A 26,724-nucleotide genomic window follows, 5' to 3' on the forward strand; every position below is an offset into this window, starting at 1 on the left:
CTCCCTCCAGACCCACACCAACGTGCCCCATCCCTCCAGACTAACACCAGTGTGTCCCCGTCCAACCATCCAGATCCCAAGATGCCCCATCCCTCCATCTAGACCAATACCATAATGGCCCATCCTCCCTCCACATAGCAAGATGCACCACTCTCCTTGGAAACCCACGCCAAGTCCATGTGCCTCTCCCGAAACACACGCAGATAGCCCCAACCGACCCCCTCTAAAACCACCTATCCCAAACACACTCTCATCAAACACTAAATTCCCCTATTAAGCCACTTTGATCAGATAAACTCCACCATACACTGTCCCTACACTGTTCCTATTCTTAGCCCTCCATACCTTTCACATTGAATGACATGATGATTAAAGTACGTGTAATTTTCCGCTCCCTCGTTTCAATCTGGTGTCTTGCAAGAACTTTCACGGCACCCCGAAGACAATGCAAATTGGAACAGCCAGTCAAAAACACACAGATTCCTGCTGCTCTTGCAAACTGGAAACCAGAGCCTTCCCGGTTCCCGCTCAGAAAAATCACGATGAGGGACAAGACGAGGTCGGACGATACATTTGGTGTCTTGCAGAAACGTTCGTGGTATCCTGGAAAAAACGCCCACCCTAACTTCAGCCAGCCAAAAGCACAAAGATTCCAACTGCTCTGGCACTGGCAGCAGAAACTAATCACCTAATCATAATGATGACGTGGGCGCAAGGTGAATGGTAGGAAACGTGCACAAAGTCACGTGAAGAAGAGTGGGGGGACGTTGCTATGGTCCGTTTCTCAGACGGGAACTAGACACTACCGTGACAGCATGGACTTGGTTGGCCTGTGCGGCCACCGGAAAGGGCGGGACCGGAAATTCCGTAGCTCACAGCCGTCAGAGTGCTGTCGCCATCTTCCTTCTGTTTACATCGGTGTCAGTGCTTACGCTGAATACGGTTTCGTTGTGTTGCCCGTGCCGCCTCTCGGCTCCTGGCACCCGTGTCCTTCGGGAGCGGTTGCCTACCGGTGCGTGGCCAGTTCCTTCCGTGAGGTCTTAGAGAGGCTTCGAGATGACGGAAGCGCTGTACGAGAAGTTCTTGGCACCAGAGGAGCCCTTCCCGCTGTTGTCCCAACGTCGGGGTAGTGCCAGCGAGGAAGGAGGGGGCGGGGCGTTATTGCTGGATGTGAGTGACTTCAGTTGTCAACTCTCCTCTTGCCACCGCACGCACCCACTGCAACGCGGCTTCCACGGCAGTAGGTGAGGTTTTACAATTACCGCTGGTACTTCAAACGAGGAAAGTTCGCGGCTGAGTCGGCCCTAATGCATTCGAATGGCTTGTGCACACATATTTAATTCTCTGTCTGTTATTGGCTGTACAATTACGATGCCCCTGAGTAACTCCCCAGCCAGACTACTTGGCCTTTAAGAGATACTTGCCTGATTTAATGAGCCTTGATATAAGTCTGTGCCCTTAGCATAAATGAGGGCATGTTTTAAATGTCTTTGGAACACAGACCTTTAACTGACCATTCCTCTCGATTTGTGCATGTTTGAGATGCCTTGTTTTGAGAAATTCTATATTATAGTGCAGACCTGTCTCAGGAGTAGCAGAACATGTACAGTTTATAGAGCCATTGATGGCGAGAGGTCCTCCTCAAAAAAATAATCCCATCCCATCACAATATATGGATGGGACGTGCACCTGATAACCTAAATCTAGGTCAAACCAAGGTGTTGTTGGAAGGGTCATATCTTCAGTTCTTTTCTAAACGAAAGGAGAATTGTAGCAGGCTGGATTGCTCTGGGATGGAGTTACAAAGGATTGAAGCGTAGAATTAGGACTGTTTTGCGAGCCAGGATAGATCAAGTCCGGGGATGTGCCACCCAATGGCTTGTAGGTTGGCACAAGGTGGGTGCGATGTGGTCCAATTTCTTTGAGCTGGTGATTAGGTGAGCTACAGCTTTTTGAGCTTCTGTTTTCCTAAGCACAGTAGAAATCCACACAGAATTATAATTAGCTTTTATATAATGCACAGTTGGTTGTGACTTTTTTTTTAGCCACTGACCTGCAGGTTAAAATCAGCCGACTGGGATGACAAAATTGAATGTGCTCAGCCTCCAGTACTGTACCTGATTGATCTTATAAGGCCTTATGCACAGTACAAAAATCTTGAATTTACCACATTCGCAGATTATTGGAGATTCACACGTAGGTCGTGATGTGATCCTTTCTTCCACAATCTATGCTGTTGGTTTTCTGCACAATCTGGAGCTGCTTCAGTGGGTAGTTGTGCAAATCCTGGTTCAGAAATTCCTCACTTTCTAGACAGGACAAATAAAAGATGTAATCCGAGATCTTGCAGCCCTTTTGGATAAAAAGACATTGTGAAGAGAATATGCATGTAACGAAGGAACGTTTAATCCTGTAAGGATAGTTCCTGGCCTAGTAAGAACACTAAATTACATCTGAGTGAATTTACCTGTGCAGCAATCTTCTCAGCAATGGCTTAATTCAGTGAATTATGCTTTTTTTTCTGTGGAGCAAACATTCGTATTTAGGATGCAACAGGTATAGTCTACTTTTATTTGTTTGCAGTGGAAGGCACATATAAATCCCTGAATTCCTAGCACAAACCTTTTCAGGAGATTCCATACCGTAGTGCAGTAGAAGGGTTTTTCAAATTGGGTAATGGTTAGTCCACATTTTACGTTATTTTTATCCTTGGAAATGTTATTGCATGAGTGTCGTTTATCCTGTTCTGTCAATCTAAACAAACGTCTATCACTCTCTGCTTGACTCTCTTACTGCCTGTTCTTGATGGTCATATTAGACCTCCCATCTGCATTTTCACATAGCCATCATACTTGTGCCTTTTCCCATTGTGAGATGAAGCCTTGGTCTGAGGGCTTGCCCCTTTACCGGTTGCTCAGTTTCATGGACTTCACCATTTCAGTGTCGCACCACATATGAGAATAAACAGACTTCCAGGAATTAAGTTGTTGCAATTGTCACTCATTTAACTCTTAATAGCCCCCAGACAGATCATAATTTGGACTGAGAGATGGCCTCACAATCAATGCCCAGCCCTATGACGACCTGGGCATCATGCACACATGAGCCCTAAAGGTGTGAATAATGTAGTCCAAGGTTAAAAGTAAATATTACACTGGGGGGAGAGGAATAGGAAGATTCCCCTAGAATATCACACGTGCCCGGATGAAAAGGGGTGGTGAGGCCATCAAGGATGCTATATAAAAAGGTGTATGATTTAGTTGAGGGTGGTCAATTGTCTAAAATCTTGCAGATAACAGCATAAAGGCGACTGTTATTGTTTGCCTTTCATGTCATCGGGATCTTACACCAACACTGGTTCAGAAGGATTAATGGTTGATATATAGTGGTGCACATTTTTTATATTTTTGGTTGCAGCTTTTAGGGCAATGATACCTAAGGCTCATATATTCATCTCACAACCCTCCTAAGTATGCCTGGATGCTTAGACTTGGAACAGGCATGCATTTGGACTCCCTGGCATGGGATGGCCAACTCTGCCCTTAATCCTTCCTAGGTCGATTATATGAAGTTCTGTACATTGGGTGATAAATGCTAAAGGAGCGGGAGCACTAGGCATTGAAGCTCTTCGTAAAACCTTGTGGCATGTTGTATGATGCCTCTTTCTGCATTAAATACTTACGTTTTCTCTCCTTTCAAAAAGGCATTGCAATCAGACTATGAAGGAGTGTTTAGTTGGTCTATGTCAATTTATCTGTGGGTCCCACCTAGTTACTGAGTGCTCTCCGGACTTGTTCGTTAAGGACATCTGGTGTACCTCGGAGCAAGCTAAATTCGGACTGTTTTTTTTAGGTTGATTTGCTCCCCTGCAAGGAAGTCTAAATAACAGCTTGGGTATCTCTTTTGGGTAATGCTTTTAACTGGCAGTTAGAAGACAATGAGTGACTTTTATATTCACCCTTTTACGCCATGCATTGTATGAGTTCCTATTAGAATGGGACCGTGTATAATCTATACACTCCCAGTTCCCCCATGGCAGTCACTTTGTAGGGAATCATTGTTACTTCAGTCTTTGTCAGCCCCCCTTCCTTGTAGGGCTCAAATTCTGGCAGAGCCTCTGATTGTCACTGACGAACGCTCAGTATCTCGGATTTACGTGATCACTACGACTCACCCCCCCTCCGACAACCGAAAATACCTATTTATTTATGTATTTTTTAAAAAAAACGTAACACCACATACATATGTGGTGTAAGGGGGGGCCGACAAAAAGTCGGAATTTCGGGAGTCTGAATTCTGAGGGTGACATTTTGGGTCATTACCCATTATCTCTCTTGTGCGGGGGTGCCCAACCTTTTGTGTGCAACAAGCAAAATTGGCATATCAAATTAAATGGTGAGCAACATCATTTTTTCAAAAGCATATCGGGGGACAGTTGGCAGACAAATGATTGCAACACAAATTACAAATGTAACAAAGTTTAAAACTGCGTATACAAATTTAATTTGTAGTACGTAATGGTTATCTAGACCATGTGTTGTTATTTTAGTCAAGGAAGTGTGCAAGGCCTTTAACTTCATTTCACGCTAAGTGGCTGTTTACAAGAAATGTTGAGGAAATTGAGTGGTCAATAGTACATTTTTAGACACATAGGACGAGTCCAGCCGTTCAAAAGTATAGTAGGACTAAATAAACATTAACGGGGGTTTCAGGTTTTCGACCAAGATATTAGTGCATATGTTTGGACAATAAAAATGGCCACAAATGGAGCACTGATTTTTCAGGTCTAATTTGGGATTCAGCCATGGATTTTATGGGATCTTTAATGGCAAATGTTACATACCTAGGCATACAAGATAGGCAATACTATTCCACAGTAATTGACTGTATTGTGGATAGTTTTTTTTCTTCAGGAATGTTATGAAATTTTGCGTTTCTTACTCATCAGAGAGTAACCGCAATCCCCTTGAGTTGATTTTCCAATGACCAGCGTGGGCACCGCAAAGATGTCTGACAGCAGAGAGGCTGGTTGCGATGCCTACGCTCAAAAGGGAGGCATTGGAAAGAATGACTAAGTCACAAGAAATTAAGATATTCTCTTAAACAGTCAGAGGCCACAAAAAAGAAAGGGCCATTTTGTTTGAGTCTTTAGGAGAAACTATCCAGGCTAACGGTGACCCCAAGTTAAGGAGTTCCAGGTTATAGAAAGGGATGCACCATGGTTCGATGCAGAATCTCAAAGAAAGCTGAACCATGATTTAATGAGTGTTTTGTACACTGCTGCCATTTTTAAATGGCATTCAAAATTGTCTTAAGACAAAAAAAAGAATTTGAGAAACAATGGGAGCTTTTTTGAAGCACCCCAAATATGTTTAATGCTGTTGTCAAGATAGGCATTATGCCATTCCCATAGACAAGTAGTTCCTGGACCACCAGCCCCTAACGGTTATACGCCAATTCCCTTACTGGACATTGGGGCTCATTACGAGTTTGGTGGCATCTCAACGGTACAGTTACTGCCACTTGGTCCAGCGGTACCACTTCCAGATTCTAAGAGGTGGTTTGGCGGTGTTCGTCCCCAATGACGGAGTCCATAGGACTCCAGGGTGGGTTTTGGTGGTATTTGATTGATAGAAACACTGTATGGCGTAATTTACATTTTATTGGAGTCTGTGACAAATCTGTGGAGGCTGCCCCTTCTCCCCTGGGGGGGAGACAATTCCCATGGGGCCAGGGTGGTATGTCGTCAGTACAATAGTTCCGCCAAGGGTGGTGCACAGGGAGAGGATCAAATGGGAGAGGAAACCCCTCATGGGACTGGGAACGACCCACCCCTGAGAACGCAATATCCCAGCCAATCGCCAGACCCTAGACCCCCCCTTCCTATAACCCAAAGAACAACCCCTTCCCTAATAGGCTCATGAGTTATAGTCGCCATGTCATTTCCCTAGATATGTACTGGGACTATGAAGAGCACAACAAACCCAAGGGAGATCAAGGGTAGAAATACTGAGATGAGGAAGAATGGGGAAGAGTTGAAGATATGCTATTGACAACCACTGAGATGCAGAAGATGCATGGAGGAAGGTAGGGTGCCCTGCATAACCAACATGAGTATTCTAGACAACTTGGAATAAGTACTGGGATGAAAAGGAGGGGCAGAGGCATGAAGAGTACTAAGAACCACAATGAGCAGTGTAGTTGTTGCTGGCTGCTCATTGGTCAATGCAGAGTAGAAAAGGAAGATGGGCTCAGGAAGAAGTTGTCTAGTCCTCCATGGAGGAGCTGCAAGAGCCAGCACGGTGCAGGAAGGTGCAAGGAAGCACACCAGTATGCCAAGAGGGGAGCTGGAAGGACAAGGGCCAGTCCAGAGTGGAAGGACCAGAAGGTGAGCTGGCCGAGAGAAGCTACTGGGGTTCCTGAAGACTGGGAAGCGCGTGAAAAGAAGACCACAGTGCCTAGGGAAAGATTGACACTGCAGTGTTCCCGGGCAGATCGGAGCAGCTACAAGGCTCCCTAGAGGTAGGGGGAGCACTCAGGCTGACTGGTGGGAAATTAAGAAGGTGCAGTCAGTATCTTAATAGTCACAGTACCTGGCATGCACGTGAACCAGGTCTGTCCCGCAACAAGAGAAACTTAAGGGTCTGGGACCCACCGAACGAAAGCAACATAGGTCCTCTTCCTCGTGGCGGTACTTGGGAGAAGAGGGCTCCCAGGTCCTGAACACAAAGAGGGATCTGGGACCCAATCGCATGAGAGTAATTTACTAAGAACCTTACTTGGCAGGGAAGTGAACAAAGTTGTCCCAAGCGGAAAGAGGGAGAAGCAGAGATCTGGGACCTACAAGAGAAGGAACCAGGTCAAAGGAGTCATTGCCTCTGGTTGTGGTCCAAGAAATTGAGAATTGCCAAGAGAAGGAACCAGAACAAGGGAGTTGTTGCCCCTGGTTTTTGCAAAGTTGTGCAACAGAGAAATATCTAAGAAACATTATGGAACTTTGTTTTACATAAAGTACTTTGGTATTTGGAACCTTTGTTACTTGGAACTCTTTGGATTGGATCTGCAACCTATTCTTCTGAATTAAGAAGACCTTTTGTTTTTTTTTATAGTTTAGTCAACAGTGTGAGGGATGGGATGGAAATAGGCTATGGACTTACTTTGGACAAAGACATCCTGACAGTTACCTTGGTTTTGGTAGAGGTAGGGAACCCCCTCTTAGCTTTAGGGAACGGTAGGTGTTTCCCCAGTTCCCCACCCTTTAACTTTCAATAAAGTATATGTTAATCACCATGAGCCCACTGTGTCCGAGTCCTACTTCTACATTCTTACAGGTCAGTAATGTTTTTTTAAGTCTTATCCAGCGTGATACGCAGACATCTCAGCATCTGTCCAATACACAAGATTGTTGAATTATACATGGTTTTCCAACACCAATAAAGGTGAGAAGCAGGGATGTCAGTTGGGCCTAATGTATTCCTTTTGGATGTTGATTCTAGTACTTCTCTTAGGAAAATTAATCCACCCTCCACCTGAAGGGTTCATTTTATAGTATGCTTACTTATGCCAAAGGCACAGCTATTTTGGTCTTGGCCCTGCCAGGTCTTCCGCAGGGCGTGCTAAACACATGTTACTATTTGGGGAACTATATTTTGAAATTAGATATGATGAAAACAAAAATGATGGTGTTCAGGCAAGCAAAGGGTGCAACCATGTAGCTAGTTTTTAAATTAATGTAGAGATGAGGGGGGAATCTTGTGTTTATTTGAGCCTACTCTTCTCAAAGAGCGGTGCTTGCGTCAGTCATTTTAAGAAGATTGCTGAAAAGGTAGCCTTAAGGATTAAAGGGGCTTTTTACATTGTTATTGCATTCTGATTGGAGAAGTGCTTGGAGGTATATAAGGCAAAGGTCTGTTCCATGATTTTAAGGCCGTAAAATCTAGGTTGGTTAGCACTGTAATTTCCTGGCGGGGTTGCTAAATAAACTTCTGTGCCAAATAGCAGGTATCCCTGCAGATAAACATGGTAGTGCCTTGTCAGCTGAATTGGGGGTGTTCAATTTGAAAGTGTCAGGCCAGTTAAGAAAGTTACATATTTTTTTTAAAAGCTCACCTGGGCTGTTCTGCTATTCATAAAGTGAATTTCAGTGCAAGTGCGACTAGCCTCCCATGGTGAAGAAAAATACTTGTGGTTGTAAGGCACTGTCCATTTGGATAGCGATACGTATATAACTAAATTTGGCGTATTAAGTCATCTCAAAATAGCTCCAAGAGTTTGTCTGATGTCCAAAATATTCATAGGCTGCCCACTTTAACCTTATATACAGACTTACGTACACATATAAGATGGCAAAGGAAAATCTGTGAAATGAGATCCCCAGAAATTAGGAGGCTGGTGGTAATGGTGCGTTTAAATGTACCCACCCCTCAATAAATGAAGAGGGTGTGCAAGAGGAAGCACAAAGTGCGCTTGCAAAATGGGAGTCAAATATTTGGTTCATTTTCTGTTAATTTGCCGATGTTGCACGCTTTTGCATAAGCGTGCAATGCATGGGAACGATGTTTTATATAATTTAATTGTAATGATCAAGCTTTTATATATAGCAAGTTTGAATATGCTAAAGTTGCTTTTTTATTTTGGGCTTGTTCTGTGTGAACATGTTTTTAAATGTTGCTAACTTAATGGAGAAATACGATCACTTCATTGGGCCTTCGAGGTAACCTCCTAAGAAGTAGTAATGTGGGTGAAACCAAAATTAATATTGTCGATAAATATGCATGGTGGCATCAAACCCAAACCTTACTTGTACAGAAAGCAGTGCATGCACATTATTTAATAAAGGAAAGTTGGGTCTGCATACCAACTCGTGTCCATTATCCTACTAGCTGTACAAGGAACAGAATATGACCATTTTCTCCATGACACAAACATGCTTCAAATATTGTACTCATTAATATATTTGTCAGCTGGGAAAAGTAACTGAAGATGACAGGGTTGTAACAGTGACACTACGATAGAAGTAAGGATATTTACTGAAAAATAATTTGCATGGTGGCACCAAACAAAAATCTTGCATGTATTAAAAATAAGCCAGCTGGAACCACAGCAGCTCATTGGCCCACATTCTTGATCAGTCCAGTACTCTTCTGTCCGTGCTACTGAGGTTTCTTGCCTTCAGCACCTTCTTCTAGGTCTCTACACCATGGCCCTGTGCAACTGGCGAGCAACAATTTAGGGTGCCGCGAGCAACCTGTTGCTCCTGAGCTACACGTTGGGGATCCCTGCTCTGGTGAGAGGGTGTGATATTGTGTGACGCTCGCTCTAATAGTAGAGTGATTGGCGTTGTGCAGTCCCTCCTTACTTGACTCTTTTCACTGTCATTAGGCAGCTGCAAGAGTAGGACTTGTGTCAATCCTAATAGTTTATGCACCTCCCCCCATAAACGACCAAAAAGACTAAGAGAAACACAGTATTTTTTTATTGTGAGCACATAGCTCAGGTTCTGTCAGGGCTTGTAGTGTTTTTGGACAGTAAAGGCCCATAATCGCCTTTTGGAGCCTATTGCAGAGAAGGAGCACAAGATCGTGAAAATTGAGAAAAATGGAAGTCAAACGTTCCGTTGATAAAGATAGTCCAGCTTCTTAAGCAGCTAGGTTACTTTAGGAGGCACATCTTTCCTGCCCCAAAGAGAAGCCATATACCACTTACCAGCTAATAACAAATGAACTAGAATCCAGTAATTTCTGAGTACTTCAACAACGCTAGAAACTCCCATTACTAAAAGTTTGGTTTGTCTGGAATGGGTATCCAATCATTTCTGTGATGGAATACCTGACTTCAAGCCAAACGTCGGGCAAGTTCGGGCACAACCACCATATTTGTGTGAAGTATTTGGTCAGTAAATACCCCTGCAACACAGATCTGTGCCTGCCAGTAATTTTTGTAGCTTTTCTGGCATGTACTGCTAGTGTTAGATTATTTTATATTGTAATACTTTAACACGTTTTTTCTAGACCTGCCCACAGGTGTCTGTATTTTTCACCCATCACTTTTTGGCACTATCGCGTCCCAGGTCTTATTTGGATATAAATTAGTAGAGTCAATATATAAGGTACATGTTCTATTAGATTTTACAAAGATCCAATTTCATTGCTGTATAACACTTGACATAACTAGTCAACAGTCACGTGTGTGGGCTGAATTTCCTGTGATTTGGCCGTGTGGGCTGGGAGAAGGGGTCAGCTAACTCGGGTAAAGGGGGCGTTCACCAGATGACTTGGGCCAAACTGAACCGTTTCAGTATTTTTATGGCATTATGCACAAAGCCAACATGAGTTTTCTTGCTTGGAGATACTGCCCTACATGGTGCAATCAGTATGGACATGTTGTCTTACAGTGGCATGGCGTTTTTGCTGGCTGTGATGCTGGAAATGCATCTGAGGGACAGGGCCTCTGAATCCTTGTCCTTTACTGCTTTTTATCGTGTGTTCTGTCATGTTTTCTGCCCAGGAGTCCATGTGGGACTCCTGGCAGTGCAGCTCTCTTTTGGTTTGGTGAACAGGCCCATGGGATACCCTTATGGCACCCATGGGTAGGGGTACAACTCTGTGCCCCTAGTGTATGTTTTTGGGCACCTGTGGGTGGCCCACAGAGCAGGGTATGGGCTGGTGGCAGCTCCATGCTGAATTTGACAGGTGCTCTGGGTGTCCTCCATTTTGGGATACCCAGGCCCTGCCATTGGGATCAGTTGATTCCTGATAGGGAACAAGATGGCCCCTGTGGCCTTTTGCTTTCTATTGCCTGTTACCTTGTTTTCCCAAAGTCCTGGGAAGCCCTGACTCTGTCCCTTCCCCCTGACTGGCTGTTGGGTGGAAGTTCCATATATGGTGTTGTTGTGAAGGCCCAGCTAGACTGACTGGAGCCTTCCCAGTGACTATGTTGTGGGTACCTCCTGTGGGTGGGACCTGGGTGAATGGAGTGTGTGACCAATATGCACTCCTTGTTGTGGTTGTCTGGTTTCTGGCATGAGAGACAAAGACTGAGACAGCCCTGCCCGAAACTGGCCTGAATGCAGTGTGTAGTGTTGAATGGCTGGGTACTTGTCCCAATCCACATTCCTTGTTGTGAGTGTCTGAAAGGGAGGAGTGTGGCCTGAATGCACTGTGTGCCTGATTGGCTGACTGACTGCATGAATGCCCCTCTGTATGATTGGCTGCTGAGTGTGAGCCAGCAGTGTGGATGAGAGACAGAATAGTATATCTGGGGACCTCTCACCACTGTTCAGGGGTTCAGGAACGTTCAGAAGCGTCCTGGAGCTGAGTTCTCCACTCTAAGAGTAACTGGAACTGCTGATCCTCGACGTCCAGCTGGAGGAAGAAGACTTGCTGTGGCATTTGCTTCGACCGATCTGAAGGCTGCCGAAATCGTCGAAGACTGACCCGAGAGAGGACCTGATAAGGCGCCCTCTTCCCGTGCTCCGAGGGACCATCGAGCATCGCTCCATCTTCGCCGAAGCGCCCTGGAAGACAGACCCTCGAAAGGCTGCCGACCCGAGACGGGATCGCCAAGGAGATCGAAGTGAAGCACCCGGACATCGACGCCGTCGAAGTCCATTGCCGTCGACCAGGGTTCGCAGGTTTGTGTAACCGCTGGGGGCCCGTCGAAGTTGTGTTGCCCAGCCGTGGGAACCACTTGACGCCGTGCCGCCGACGACCGGAGCCGTCCGCTCCTTTGCCTAAGAACATTCGAATCGAAGGACTACCTCGTCCGCACCGTCGACCGCTTTGTCCTGCCGGAGAAAGTCGAGGACGACCAACGCGCCGAGGAGAAACCTGCCGGTGGGTTTCCCGCCACCCGAAGACCACAAAGACTCGAACGACTTGACGCCCTTGCTGGGCCTCCGTCTCCACAATCTTTGCGGTCCAGAACTATTGTCACCGAGGTGCCCCGCACGCCTCTGCCTTGCAGGACGCCGACGCCGACGAGCACCGCTCGGACGGAGCTGCCGCCTCATCCTTGTTTGTCGACGGACGTTCGACGCCCCGTGCCTCCCGCTTGAAAGGGAAGGCATTCAAGAAGGGCCGTCGATTCCCCGTCGCCGAACACCGAGTTCCTCGACGCCTCTCGACGATCCGTGACTCCCGCTTGAAAGGGGGGTCGCTCAAGAAGGATCTGTCGACGCCTCTTCGAAGAACTCGACTCCACCAGGTACATTGGGGGGTAAAAACATTATAGGAGGGAATAAGACTTACAGAACAATATATGGACTGGGCTTGTGCTATATCTTTGTTTTACAGGTTGCCCAGGTGGGGGGATCTCCACACAGAACTGTGCCTATTGGTAGGGGCCAGTATTCTGCCTATTGCTCAACCATCTTATTTTCTCTCCTCTCTCTATTGCTGGTTTCACTCTATTGATCTGTGTGACATTGTTACAGTATTGTTGATGCACTTTAATAAGATCTAGTACAAAGGGTGGTACCACTTTAGAATTGTATATATTTGCCATTGTTGATTTTCCGGAGTACAAAGTGAGTTATTGTGATAAGTGTACATAACCTGGACTATTGATTATATAAAGACTGTGTTCTAACCAATACAGAGTGTGGACATTCCTTTGTGGGGGCTTGGGGTACACTGTACTTAAGAACCAGCCTGCATCACCTCCTGAGAAGCTAGGCCTTGATTGCTCGTCCATTGCTACCGTATTAGAGAATCTTGGCCGGGGTCCTCTGTGCCTCTCCTCTACCATATAGAGAGCAGAAGTACAGACACCCCCCACCGGTTGAATTTCTCTTCACACTGGCATAATGGGCAAAACCAAAATGAGTGTTCTTAAAAGGTGTAACTGGCCTATATTGGTGCTGCCAGCATGGACATGTTTGGACATCTGAATATATTTTGGGCAAAGTCATCATGGAAATGTAACTGTAGGTGGAATTATCTGTTTTTTTCTTCTTCTCCATGTTATCCCACAAAACCGATTGTGAGGTTGGGGTTCCCTTGCTAGGCTTGGTCTCTCGCGCTAGGGAACGTCTTCTCCCACTTCATTAAAAAATACAGCCACCACTGGCCTTGCTATAACGTCTACTAACAAACTTATTTTTGTATGGAATTATTATTCAGCAATTAATATGGAATCTTCGTAAAATCTGTAATAAAACGGGAAATTTCTGTTTACCAGCAGTAGTTTGAAAATATGCACAAACCGGTTTATATTTTTGAGAGCGTAATTTATAATGTGAAATTCTGTTTGTGGTATTGTAAGTATGATTGAGATTGTCTTGATTTCGGAGATGGTTAAGCATAGGTGTTTGTTTTCCTGCAAGACAAACAATGCATCCTAGCCATTACCCCTTTCCCAACCGACTTACCCCAACCCCTACTTTAAGATTCTTTGGGGCACGTTCCCTCCAGACCCGCCACTTTATATTATGGGAGGTACATGACACTTAAACTCTAGAATCACTTACCAGGCCATCCCCTTGCCCCAGAATGTAGTCCATTGATGTGTTCATGGAGAACAGTATCGCATGATTGTCCTCTTCTGGGTAAATATGGCTGCTCGGGACTGCTTCCGGTCTCGTTCTAAGATGAGGGGCATAGAGGTTTTACCCCATGATGCCTTTCGGACGAAATGTAGGGCTTATTGTGTCGGTCGGTTTTCACGGGTGGGATTCATTAGCCTCAGTTCGTCTTTGTCCCACTGCCCTTGGCACAGCGGAAAGCTCAGTCAGCAGAAATAGTGCACATGCGCAGTCTAGTTCATAACGGGGAAGTGTTAACTGATGCCAATAGTGTTACTTACGGCTCCGTATGCTGATTGGCGCCTAGGTAAGACGACCTCGCGGAGGGAGGTAGGATTTAACAGGTTCGGGTTCAGCCTCCAGGATTCCAGCTCCCCTGAATTCTGTGATTCAGGCTTCCTCTAAGAGGGGCTCTTTTCTACGATGTACCTCTCTACCGTTTGAGTAAAAACCAGCAGAGACGTCTATTGCCTAAAAGAGCGGGGAGAACACACACCGCCAATAACCAATGCTGCAAAGAAAACACAGCATGATTAGAAGCAATCAGGCCATGTATTTAACCAATCAGATATTTCTCTAAGTACCTAGACAATGGTTGGGGTGGTGTTGGACCTTAAATGATGAACCTATAAGAGAACCCAAGACTATGAGTATGCACAAGTGATGACCACAACCTCACTATTACTGATACAACACCCAGCAGACCTGATAAGTGGGATTCCTAAGGAAAAATGGGTACCAGTTGAAAGGAATACAACAGCAGATACAAAACAACAAATGGGAAGGTTAGTAAGGAAGAGTATACCCGGGCGGCACGAGGGTCGCACTAGTGACGGGTTGATGCTTACACTGGAAAGTCACTTCTGTGCACTCGGTTAAGGTAGAAAAGACAGGAAATAAATGATATTGTTCCAGGAATCCGCACTTATGAGAAGGACTGATGATTTTCAGGTAATGAACAATACAGGAGAATTGGATGAGCTTTACTTTAATTGCACAAGCACCGGCCAAGTTGGCGGAGCACTCTTGTAATGTGCAGCGTGGTAATCTGCGTAGGAAGATCGCTCAAATTGCGTAGAGCGGCAAGAAGAAGCAAACGCATCAGACAGGACAAAGGCACAGTGGAAAATCCAGGGACAGTCCGAGGTCGGTAGCAGGATTCACGGATCAGGCTGGAGGAAAAAGCAAATGCAATCCAAGGACAGTCCGAAATCGGCAACAGAGTTCAAATTCAGGCTGGGGGAACAGGCAATGACCATCCAAGTAGACAAGGTTGGTCGAAGAACCAGGAAGTCAAGTAATCAAGAGGGGAAAAAGGGAATAGGCACAGGAACGGGATGGAACCGAAGGAACGTAACGCCACAATTAGCAGCAACAAGCCGCTGAGTCCCTTCGGCTTTTACGGTGCAGGGGGGCGGGGCCTCCTTATGCGTTCTCTGCGCACGGGACGTCTCGGCTGATGCGATGTTCCTTCTGCACGGCCAGGCGCCATGGCAACCGATACTGAAGCCACAACGAAGTTCTGGAACGCGCTTGCCCCCGTATGTGGCCACCAGAAATGGGAGGTACTGCAGGACAGGGCCGATATGTAACATAGTGGGATATGGGGCGTTCTAAATAAAGGCAAATTGGCGATAAAGGGACATTTTAAACACTAGGGTTCGGGGTGCAGCATGATGTCATGGTTGCGACAAGGGTTAACCTTTCACTGAAAAGACCCCAGTCCACATTTTACCGTTTTTGTGCCCCTGAACAATATTTTGCTGCTTTGTTTTATTGTCTCAGGTCTTCATTCTTCCGCAGTATTTAGCAGCAGCTGCCCCTGGCTAATTTTTCTCTCTATTATTAGGGTACATCAGTTAGTCCTTGTTGAAATGCTATAATTTATTGGCGCAGGGTATCATGCTGCATTGTAGTTTTCATTTTATTGGCTAATTGATTTCCGCCTTCCTCAACCCCCCCCCCCCCAGTGAGCCAACCTATTGTCTTATAAGTTGGCGAGAGATACTTTGTGACTATCTTGTGAATATCATGTCCGCGTTCACGTAACATGCACATGGAATTAAAGCTTTTAGTTTCTCCATAACTGATTATTGCACAAACGTAGTGGACTTACATAATAATATTAGGGATGTCACGATATTGATTTTTTGACGGTATGATAACCTTCATTTGAAATGACGGTATACCGCGGTTATTGCAGTATAGTGCGCACGTGTGTTTATAAGCATGGTGGACACCAACAGTTCTGCAAGGAATTTGGTAATCAAACAGGAGAATAATTAGCAAAGAATCCTACCGTGTAAAGACCAGAGCAATATCGTGTCTGCCCGAGTATAGTGGTACAGCCCCCCACAAGCTGCAAAAGGGACTAACAAATTACATAGTATGGGCAAAGAGAGGGAGCTTTACCTGAATCACGTTTTCGAGTTTTCCCTGTCATCAGGGGAAAGGCACCAGGGACTAAGTCCCAGGCACCAGCAAACACAACAGGGAATCCTACATGGCACTAGTACCCGAGGGTACAAAGTACTGCCTAGCACCAGCAACTGCATTCTGCCATTAGAGACCGAGGAGCAGTGTCTGGCCACACACTGGACGACAACACTTTTTGTCATACAACATAATTGAAATTAGAACGTACTATTTATTGCACAGGCTTGTTACTGCCTTGCAAGGCCACACACGGCAATCACTTAACCACCAAAAGTGACCATGATGCTCATTCAAAAACAAATCACTTATATAAATACAGGTCTCTAAACGAAAACCTTTCCCAAGAGACAATTAAGAGAGGATGGATCAGTGGTCGAAGTGTGCGAAAAGAATTAGTGGAGCTATGCTTCCTGCTGACTTTGACCACGCTCCCCCAAACCCCATCGTCCCACTCCCTCCCACACGCAATTCAAAACCCCAAACAAGACACCTGCTGTTTAAGGGAATGTTGAGTGCAGTGCATTCATGCATTGAGGTGCAAATTTCAACTTCTACCTACACATTTATTTTAAGATGAAACCATTCCGGATTGGTTTCTTTTTAAAATAAAAGCATGGGAAAAGTGAAATGTTTAAAATAAAGTATAGGAGCACCGCTCCCGCCCACCACAGCCACACAACTGAATTAAAACATGGGTTTTCAAGTAATGGAGAAAAAAAACGCATGTCAACTGAGCTTTTAACTTTTGCATTTCATGACCGTAGTATTGGCATTGTCAATGCAAAGATCTCTGTTCATATGCCATGTGGGACCCAACGGTAATGAAATGCAAAAATAAAAATTAACATTCGTGCGTTTGCTGACAGATTGCCATAGAACTTGGCCAGGCCCAGGGATGAAACGACTGGTTAATTATGTGTGAGGTGCCTTGGGGTGTGCTGAAATCGCACACTAGCAGCAGACTCTTAAGAGGTTCTGTGTCACTCTGCAGACTTCAGGGAAACTCGGGCACATAAAGTGAGTGCTTTACTCCAACACGACCTGCGCACTAGTGGTCGCATGCATTTAATGTAGAAAAGCACAGGCACAGCTGAGACATCACGACCCTTACCCGGGTCAGACAGCAGACGCAGACTTTCTAATAGTTCCTATACTTTTATTTAAAAAAGAAACCATTCCGGAGCGGTTTCTTTATAAAGTAAAAGTATAGGAACGGTGAAATGCAAAAAAGAAAAGCATGGGAGCACTGCTCCTGCACACTTCGACCACTGCATGTGGTACAGACAACAGGTCTCAGAACCTGACAGACTGTCAGTCACCCCAACTATTGGGAACATTGGTGAATGTATGAACCCTAAAGTAGGAAGTCCACCCTCGTACCACTTAATTGCAACTCAATAGGCACATCTCCTTTAGCTCAGTTTGGGACACTATCACACACACCCCTTCTCGTGCTTCCAACTGCAATGCCATTCTTTTTTCTCCCGCAGCACTAGTAGAACCCTCCTCTATTTACGACCTGCTCATTAAACAACATGTCCTTCATAATCAGTCTATGGAGCGTGCAGCTCAGGGGACAGTTTGTTACGAGCTGGTGCTGACAATTTAGTGTGACAGCCAAATTTCCTTGCGTGATGCACCCAAATCGGTTCAATTGTTTAAAAATATAGAATTTCAAATAATAGTAGATAGATAATAACAGCACATTTAAGTAGCAATCACACGTATTAAGGGGGCATTAATCATACAGCACTAGATTTGAACAAAGGGGGAGAAGCAGGACAGAGGAAGGGAGGGAAGAAAGAGGATAGCGGTCCTGGTTTGGGGGCTGCTTACCTTCCTGGAACCTTGGAAATCCGTGGCACAGGCACAGCACGTAGAGTTTGGAAGTGTGACAGCAGGGTATGCAGCCCAAACAGTGACACGTGCACGATTCAGGAATGTTCCAGCCTGGGCCCGGGCAAACTCCACCTCCTTCACTCCCAGGCTGCTAAGGCCAGCCCAGCCTGAGCCTGGGCAAACTCCACCTCTTTCACTCCCAGGCTGCTAAAGCCAGCCCAGCCTGGGCCTGGGCAAACTCCACCTCCTCCCACTCCCATGCTTGCTGAAGCCAGCCCAGCCCAGCTTGGGCCCGGGCAAACTCCACCTCCTCCAGGGAGTCCAGGCTCCCTGAAGCCAGCCCAGCCTGGGCCCGGGCAAACTCCACCTCCTCCAGGTTAAGTGAACAACACAGCCAGCCCAGCCCTATTTGCAATGCATTCATTGAAGTGCACTGCAGTACACGTGGAAAACAAAAACAGGCTTGCTGAAGCCAGCCTGGGCCCAGGCAAACTCCACCACCTCCAGTCCCCCAGGTTCAGTGAACAACACAGCCAGCCCAGCCATATTTGCAATGCATTAATTGAAGTGCACTGCAGTACACGTGGAAAACAAACAGGCTTGCTGAAGCCAGCCCAGCCCAGCCTGGGCAAACTCCACCTCCTCCAGTCCCCCAGGGTCAGTGAACAACACACAGCTAGCCCAGCCCTATTTGCAATGCATTAATTGAAGTGTATTCACTCGGTTTACCGTTACAAACACAGTAACGGTTATTGAAGCAAAATGAAATTGACAACGGTGTTTATACCCTAAATACTATACAGTACAATATGCAGAAAAGCAGGGATTCTGTAGTTAAATTTGAAAAACATTGGTTGATTCAGCTTGAAATTGTGCAACTTGACTCGGGTTTCAACAAAATCCCTTCAACAAGCCTTCCAGAGGACTGTTAGACAAAACAAATAGATTATGTAAAGAATATTGACCAACAAAACTGTTAGTTTATGGCCAGCTTCAGAGAGTTTCATGGCACCTAGCATGACATGTTAAAGTATCCATCTCCATAAAACCCAACAGGCGTTATCTGCCCCCTGACTTGCATTAATCAAGGCCTAATTGAACTTGTGATGTGGCTCTGTTTACCGGAAGTCCTGTGCTGATCACAACACTATGGGGTAAATTGCAGACAAAATTTGGGCAGGCACAATTCAGTGATGTAAACGTTTGTTCTACCGTTGACTGTATGTGCAAAAGTGAATATTACTCCTAATTTTTGAATTATATGACTTCGGGGGAAAACGTGTTTTAAAGCATAGAACCACCTTCATTTTTATACCACATTCATATGGTCTATATTAAATGTTGTACATGAAGAACATGTACAAAATTAAGAAGGAAAATGTCAAACATTGTCTGAAATCCAAGCCTTGAATGGGGCGTCATAGAACTCTGTATTTCATGCCACTTTTCTGTGTTAAATTATGAGGGAAAACTGATTTCGCATCCAGGAAATGTAAGAGCACATTGGCCCCCACTGCTGTTTTGATCACACGTACACAAATAATCCAAAGAAGACTGAGGGTGTATTTTTCGAGGTAGGCCATTGAAGGAACTTGGCCAATCAGATACTGTGAGAGATTGTGGGAGTTATAAAACTGTGACAGTACAGATCAGAGGGGTTCCGACACTGGGAGGAGTTGCAGCAAAGAACACTGTCTGTTCCTATTGGATGGATTAGATTGAGACCAACGTAAAGGCCAGGGCAGCAGCTGTGAATGAAGGGGTGTCAGAAAATCACGGTACCTTGCTGAGGAGCAGCAGATTCCTGCCGCACAGTGGTGAGCGCGCCAGCGGCATGGGAGAGAGCGGAGGCGAGGTGACCAAACCTGCTTCCGCCTGGGCGCAAGTACTGAGACGAGGGCAGTGAGGTGCTTCAAGCAAAGGCATACCTGAAGCAGGAGCAGAACGTGGCCAGATGGAGGGAGAAGGGCCCTGGTCTGCTGGAGCCAGAGGGAGGCGCACATCTGGCAGGACAGTGTACACCGTAGGCAGTAAAAGCAGAGGAGGCCAGCACCCGGGATGGAGAGAGGGTGCAGTGAAAGCCTGAAGAGACGGAGGTCTGCTGTGAGGGGGTGGTGGTAGCAGAGGCATTTGAGCGATGGATTATAGGGGGGCGAAAAGCTTGGTTTGGACCGGCTTCATAGGACAAGGCACCACTGCATAAACCACCAGATAGACCCCAGTGAGGGCCACGCCGAGGTTAGGGTGAACCCGGAGCAAGCTTATGGCAGACAGGAAGGTACAGGCTCAACGGAAGGAGGCAGAGGGGAAACTCCCCCGGCCACTCCATTCGGCTGAGTGGACTGTGAAGCTCCCCGTAGACGGTGGTAGTTGGAAAGAACCTGCAGTGAGGGCCTGAAGGGACCCGTGTTCCCCACACTTCCCTTCCCATTCCTACGGGCAGCTGAGCGGGTGAAAAGCTGAAGAAGGCGGTGACAAAGGCGGTGATCCGGAGGGTCCAGAGAGGAACAATGCGAAAGGGTGAGTGAAGCAAAAAATTGAATGTTTTGGCAAATAGTGCATGCCTTAGAACAAGTAAAGGGGAAAAGGTAATGGAGGGAGGAGGGAAAACAAAAATATGATTAGAAGTAGAGAAGACATTATAAGGGGATAATGACTCGAGTAATAAAAAGTAAATAAAATGTTACCGGGCAGACACCCGAGAAGTGAGAGGATTCGCCTTATTCTGCGCTTTAATATATCGGCTAGAAGAAATGTGAGTCCCAGATAATGGGGAACAATTAGACTACCACAACGTTTAAAGACGTTGTGAAAGGGGTAAGTTTGCACTCCATGAAGGGGTAATGATTAGAGGCAGAGATATCGGTGTCCAGCTGGTGTCCATCTAGTCTGTCAAGCGTCTGTCTTATTTTTTGTTGTGACGTCATATGTAAAATATTTTTCTTAGAGAACTGATTTAAATTTGTGCGATTTAATAGCTGAGATAAAATCGCATGCAAATTGATGTTTTTGTTTTTGAATAAATCAGAAGATATAACATTTTTGTGGAAATTTGGCCACACATGGATCGAGAAAATTTAAAAAACAAGCTTCCAATGCTGACATCGGGAGCCGGAAAGTGGATACACGAATTAGAAAAGATGACTGGAGGAAACGGGTTGGCTATAAGCGATATTAAGGGTCTCCTAATAGCCATACTTGGTGAGAGAGCCGACGATGTGTGGACATGAGCAGGCTACCCTGGCGTAACACACAATACTGCTCATGACGGATCTCCATTTAACAATTGTAGTGCCGCAGTATGGAAAGCGCTACGAGTACTATACCCATGTACTTCTGATATGGGAGCTATAATGACTCAAAAAATGAAGGAGTCTGAAGATCCTTTAATTTGTATACAGAATTTTCAAGACTTATGTGTGCTCGAGACTCATGAATCGTGGACGAAATCTATACCTGTGTTTTACCATATCCTGTGCCAAGGGCTGCCGGAGCCGGTGCAGAAACAACTCAAGAAATTGGTGGGAATCGAAGCCAAGCCTTGGGCTGAAATACAGTTGACCATCGCACATTATTGTAGACTGTTGCAGGAAAAGAATCACAAAAAGAGCAACTCGAAAAGGTGAGGAAGCGAAATTGGTGCAAAAGAAATTGTCAAAATATGCTTTTGAGGGAGCCATGATAACTAGCACAGCTGAATCAAGCATGCAGCAGGTGGCTAGTCTGCAGCAGAATAATCGGGGCAATGCTGGATTCTATCCAAGGGGAAGAGGATTTAGGGAAAGAGGATGGCAGAGCAATTGGGAGGTTTCCAAAATATTCAAAATGGTAACCATGATATGTAAAATGGGCAATGGTCCGACCACCGCCAGTTTGTTGGTTGACGGGGCATTTGGCGCACACATGCAGAAATCAAGGCATGATGCAGAACGGCCAAGGAATAGGAGCAGGCATGGCAAATGCACCTGCAGTGTTACAGCAGGGTGGTGCACAGAACCCCGCGGTGCAACAACCAGCGCAAGGAACGCAGCAAGGGGTGCAGCCGCAAAGCATGGGTAATTTTTCACAAGGACGATCCCAACAGGCACCGCTGCAACTATCACAGACCATGAGCCCTGGAATAGGAGTTAATAGGAATGGGGGAAATTCGGCAGCACACAGTGGGCCGAATTTGTATATAAACTAGGACTGCTCACTGGGAACCCCTGATGTGTTCTAGCCTATCAGTGACACCAGACCCTCACAGGGAACCTAGGGTGGATGTCGTTATAGGGGATAAAGAATATTCTTTCTTTGTTGACACGGGTGCGACACACTCGTGCATATGTGAAGGCACGTTTTCCTTGTCCGGCGAGGCCATAGATACTCAGTTTTACAGGAGCTACCAGTCAAGTTCCCTTTACCAATGCACTTCCAGTCTCTATAGGAGATTGCGAAATGAATGTCCCTCTATTATATTTTCGGCAGACCCCAGTAAACATTTTGGGTCGAGATTTTTTTAAAAACTTTATTTTATTGGTGCACACAGCCAATCACATACATTTCACCATTCCGGCGTAATTACACGTCAATAATGATACACAATCAGGTATTCTCCAATTCTGATTCTTCCGCTATAGCCTTGTCCGCAAGGTATTGCTTGTACCGGTCCCATATATTTCTGGGTCTGGCTATGGGTAGTACAGAGTCTATATACATTTCTTCAGTGTCATTAGTCCACAACATGTCTTTCTCCCAATCCGCCTTAGTTGGGGGGGTTACACTTTTCCATTTCAACAATATTGCCCTTTTGGCAATTAGTAAGCTCAAATTTAATAGTTTACGCCACAACGGGTTCATCTTCCCCACCACCCTCAGCAAACATAGCTTTGGTGTCCACTGGACAGGTAGATCCGCCATCTCATCAAGCGCAGCACAGACCTCCCTCCAGTACTCTTTCAATTTTATACATTCCCAAAGCATATGGTAGATATTTGCGCCCTCGGCATGGCATCTCGGGCACAATCCCGAGATGGAGGGGTAGATTCGCTTAAGCTTTGCAGGTGTGTAATGCAGCCTATGTATTATTTTATAGTGTATAAGCTTATATCTGGAGTTGCACGAAATACTTTTGGTCAGCATACATATTTGCGTCCCTTCGTGGTCCTCTATTTGTTGCCCCAAGTCTAGTTCCCAGTTGGTCCTGGACTGGTGGACCCCTTCCGGGCGTGTTTGGGTTATGATTTTATAGAGTGCAGCGGCTGTGACTTTTTGGGTCCCACTCGTGAACATATAGCCCAGCCCCATATTTATTTCTGGTTCTTCCGGGAAGGAGGGGTAAGCCCTTTGCATAGTGTCTTTAATTTGGTGGTACTGCCATTTGTGTCTATTCGTGTTCCCCACTACTTCCTTTAGGTCATCCCATGTGGCAAATAGCCCATCCCGGAACAGTTGGCCGCACTGCGCAATCCCCCTGGAATTCCAGTGCATAGCCACCTCCCCATCGAGAGAGAATGGTGAACGCGGGTCCCCCCATATCGGCATACTTGGATGATACAGCTTGCCCTTGCCAAATATATCCGCTATCTTAGCCCATGCTGTGGTTGTCACCTTCGTGGGGTCTAAGGAATTATGGTGTTTCGGGGCTGGTTCCAGCATCTTATGTAGAGCCAGTATTGATTCTCTAGCTTGTTGGCCATGTGGGGGCGGCCCCGGGTCAATAAAGTTAGCGGCCCAGTATGCAGCATAGTAAGCCTGCGCCGAGAGGTAATATAGCTCCAAGTCCGGAGCCGCCAGCCCCCCCCCCCCCCCCGTTGGTATGTGTTAGTTAATGTATTCCAGTTAAGCCTGGGGTGCCCGCCCCAGACAAACAATGTGCAGGCACTCTTTAACTTGGAGAACAGTGTGCGCCCTGGCCAGACCGGGACTGTGTGGAACAGGTAGAAAAGTTTTGGCAGTATGATCATCTTAACAAGGGCTATTCTCCCCATTAGTGATATAGGAAGGGCGCTCCAGCGTTTCATTTTTGCACACAGGGAGTCAGACAATGCATTATAGTTTAGCGCTCGTGTGAGCCGAGCCGTCCTCGCTATGTATGCTCCCAGATAGAGTATATGTGTGGGGCTCCATATGAGGCCGCATAGGTCACTGGGTTTCGTTGTATTTTTCGTGAGTGGGAATACCTCCGATTTACTAGGGTTGAGTCTCAATCCGGAATACCCGCCAAACCTATTCACCTCCGCCAATACCTTGCCCAGCGTGCGGTCCGGGTTCCTAAGATATAGTAAGATATCATCTGCATATAAGGTGATGATCTGTCTCCTGCCTTCCAACCATATTCCGTATGCGCTATAGCGCGCTCCGAGTAGCCAGCGGTTCTATCACTAGGGCGAACAGTAATGGCGACAGGGGGCAACCCTGTCGAGTGCCTCCCAACAGTTCCAGGACTTCCGTTAAAGCGCCATTGATTCTGATCCTGGCATAGGGGTGAGCGTATAAGACGTGAATCCACCTCATGATATTGGGGCGAAAGCCATAGTTGCGTATCACCCCAAATAAAAAGGGCCAATAAACCGTATCGAACGCCTTTTGCATATCTAGTGAGACCGCTACTCCTTGGGTCTCTGGGGATATTGTTGCTAGAATCTTGTGGCATCGTCTGATGTTGGTTGCTGTGGATCTGCCCATAATAAACCCTGCCTGATCGTCGTGTACCATGTATGGCATTAACGATGATAATCTGGTTGCCAGCATTTTAGCGAAAATCTTCGCATCTGTTTATTAGTGACAACGGCCTGTACGAGCCACATTCCTCAGGTGGTTTCCCCTGCTTAAGCAATAGTGTGATCACTGCTTCCCTTGTTGTTTCAGGGAGTTCCCCTTTATTCAAGGCCTCCATCCACACAGTGTATAGCCTGGGCACAAGGAGATCGCTGAATTCTTTGTAGAATTCCGCTCCCAAACCGTCTGTGCCTGGGGCTTTCCCGTTGGGCAGCGCTTTTATCGCTTCGCCAATCTCTGCCTCTGTGATCGGGGTCTCGAGGGACTCCTTGGTGGCGTCAGCCAGAAGCGTTGTCGGAATTTGGGATAGGTAGGTGTCTATCTCCTCATCAGTACTGTCACATTGAGGGGAGTAGAGTTTCTTATAGAAGTCATAAAATACCTTCTTCACCTTAAGATCGTCAGTGGTCACTGTGCCATCCGGCAGATGTACGCACGGTATCGTTGTCATGCCTCTCTCACCCCTTACCATTCTCGCCAGCAGCCTCCCTGGTTTTTCACCCTCCCCATACCTTCGTGCAGCCACTGGTTTGTCGAAATAGCGGATCTCCTGGTCCGCTGCTTCTTTGAATTCATCCAGTCTGGTTTTAATATCAGCGCTTGTTTTCGCTGAGGGGGAGTGTGCATATTGAGTTTGCAAGGCAGCTATCTGTGTTTCTAGTCGTGACAGTCTGCCCCTAATGTCCCTCAGGACTCCGCATTCAACAGCTATAGAGCTGCCTCTGATGCAAACCTTGAACGCCTGCCACAGTATTGCTGGACTAGACACCGTTCCCTCATTGATCTCAAAATATTCCTGTATTTTACTAGCCATTGCATTTCTATAGACGAGATCTTGGAGAGCCAGCGGCTTGAACCTCCATGGTGGTTTACATGCCCTGATTCCGGGAGCCTTTATTGTTAGCTGTATTGGGGAGTGATCTGAGTACGTCCTGGGGTAAATATGTGTATCTGTAACCCAACCCAGCAACTCATTGTCAATCAGCCATAAGTCTATTCTTGAGTGCATGTCATGTACTGAGGAGTAGAATGTGTATTCCCTTTTGGACGGATTTAGCGCTCTCCACGCATCTTTCAGGTTGAGGTCAGACATGTGAAGATGTATTTTCTGTGCCGCCTTGGTGAGTGTCCTAGACCTTGTTGACGTGCGATCTAGGTCTACATCAAGGATGGTGTTGAAATCCCCCCGCAAATTAAATGGGCCGTTGGGTAGTTTGCCAATTTCTCGAATATTCCAGCATAAAATTCTGGGTCATCTATGTTCGGCCCGTACACATTGAGGAGGACCATTTCGCTGTCACTAAGGGTTCCATGTAGTAATATGTATCTGCCTTCAGGGTCTATTTCGGAATGTATACAGTTGAATTGAAGTAATTTATGAATAAGGATCGCCACCCCCCTCGCCCTTCTCGAGTAGGTTGTAAAATATTGATGAGGCCCCCAACTCGGGATTAGATGTCCAGTTAGCTGGGGCCCTAGATGTGTCTCCTGAAGGAAAACCATTTTGGGGCCCAGCCTGTTTATGTATGCTATTATCTTTCTCTTCATGTGTATACCCAAACCGCGTACATTCCAGCTCAATATTTTCAAGCCGTCAGTGTCTGGTCTAGCCATTATCTAACCATTGATTATGACCATTTCTTTGGATGTGTAGCCCAACTGTGTATTCAATAGTTGTAGTGTCGAAGGCTTGTGCGCTTTTCAGTTTAACCTCAACTTTTTCATAACTAGTATCCCAAACCATCTGCCCATTCCCTCCCCCCTCCCTCATAGTTCCCCGAACTTTAACTATGCTTATTGATCCCACCCTCCCTCCTCCCAACATTTAACGTGCACCTGCTACAGGGGGGGGCTGTAGCGACCACCATTGCCCGGACCTCTCGTCGTCATTTCCAATATGACTGGTTCTCAGTTGTTACTCTCATACATGTCAGCACATGCGGGTGGAGCTAGCATATGTGATAGTTCAGTTTAGTCTTAATCTTCCCACATGTGGGCCACCCGGTAGGGAGCCTTAGTTGTTTGCAGTCCCTTCTGAATCAGCACCATAGTAGCATTTAGTCTCTCGTGTGTTTCATGAGTCTTCCTCGTTTCCAGGCCTCCCGGCAGGGGCAGGGATGTGTGTCTCGACAAAGTTTGCCGCCTCCTCAGGAAACGTAAAGAAGTAT

At 46.2% G+C, this 26,724-nt stretch overlaps 1 protein-coding gene across 1 annotated transcript in view; it reads left to right on the top strand.

Annotated features, from left to right (window-relative positions):
• The first annotated feature begins 916 nt into the window (after positions 1-916).
• FAM199X (family with sequence similarity 199, X-linked) overlaps positions 917-26,724 on the top strand; it is a 159,579-nt gene continuing 133,771 nt past the window's right edge. The window contains exon 1 of the mRNA XM_069612723.1: positions 917-1,244. Within this exon, the coding sequence (XP_069468824.1) occupies positions 1,057-1,244 (188 nt within the window). The 5' untranslated portion in view covers positions 917-1,056. The remainder of the gene's footprint in view (positions 1,245-26,724) is intronic.

This window comes from Ambystoma mexicanum, chromosome 5p (assembly GCF_040938575.1).
Source record: "Ambystoma mexicanum isolate Mex_15411 chromosome 5p, UKY_AmexF1_1, whole genome shotgun sequence".
NCBI lineage: Eukaryota > Metazoa > Chordata > Amphibia > Caudata > Ambystomatidae > Ambystoma > Ambystoma mexicanum.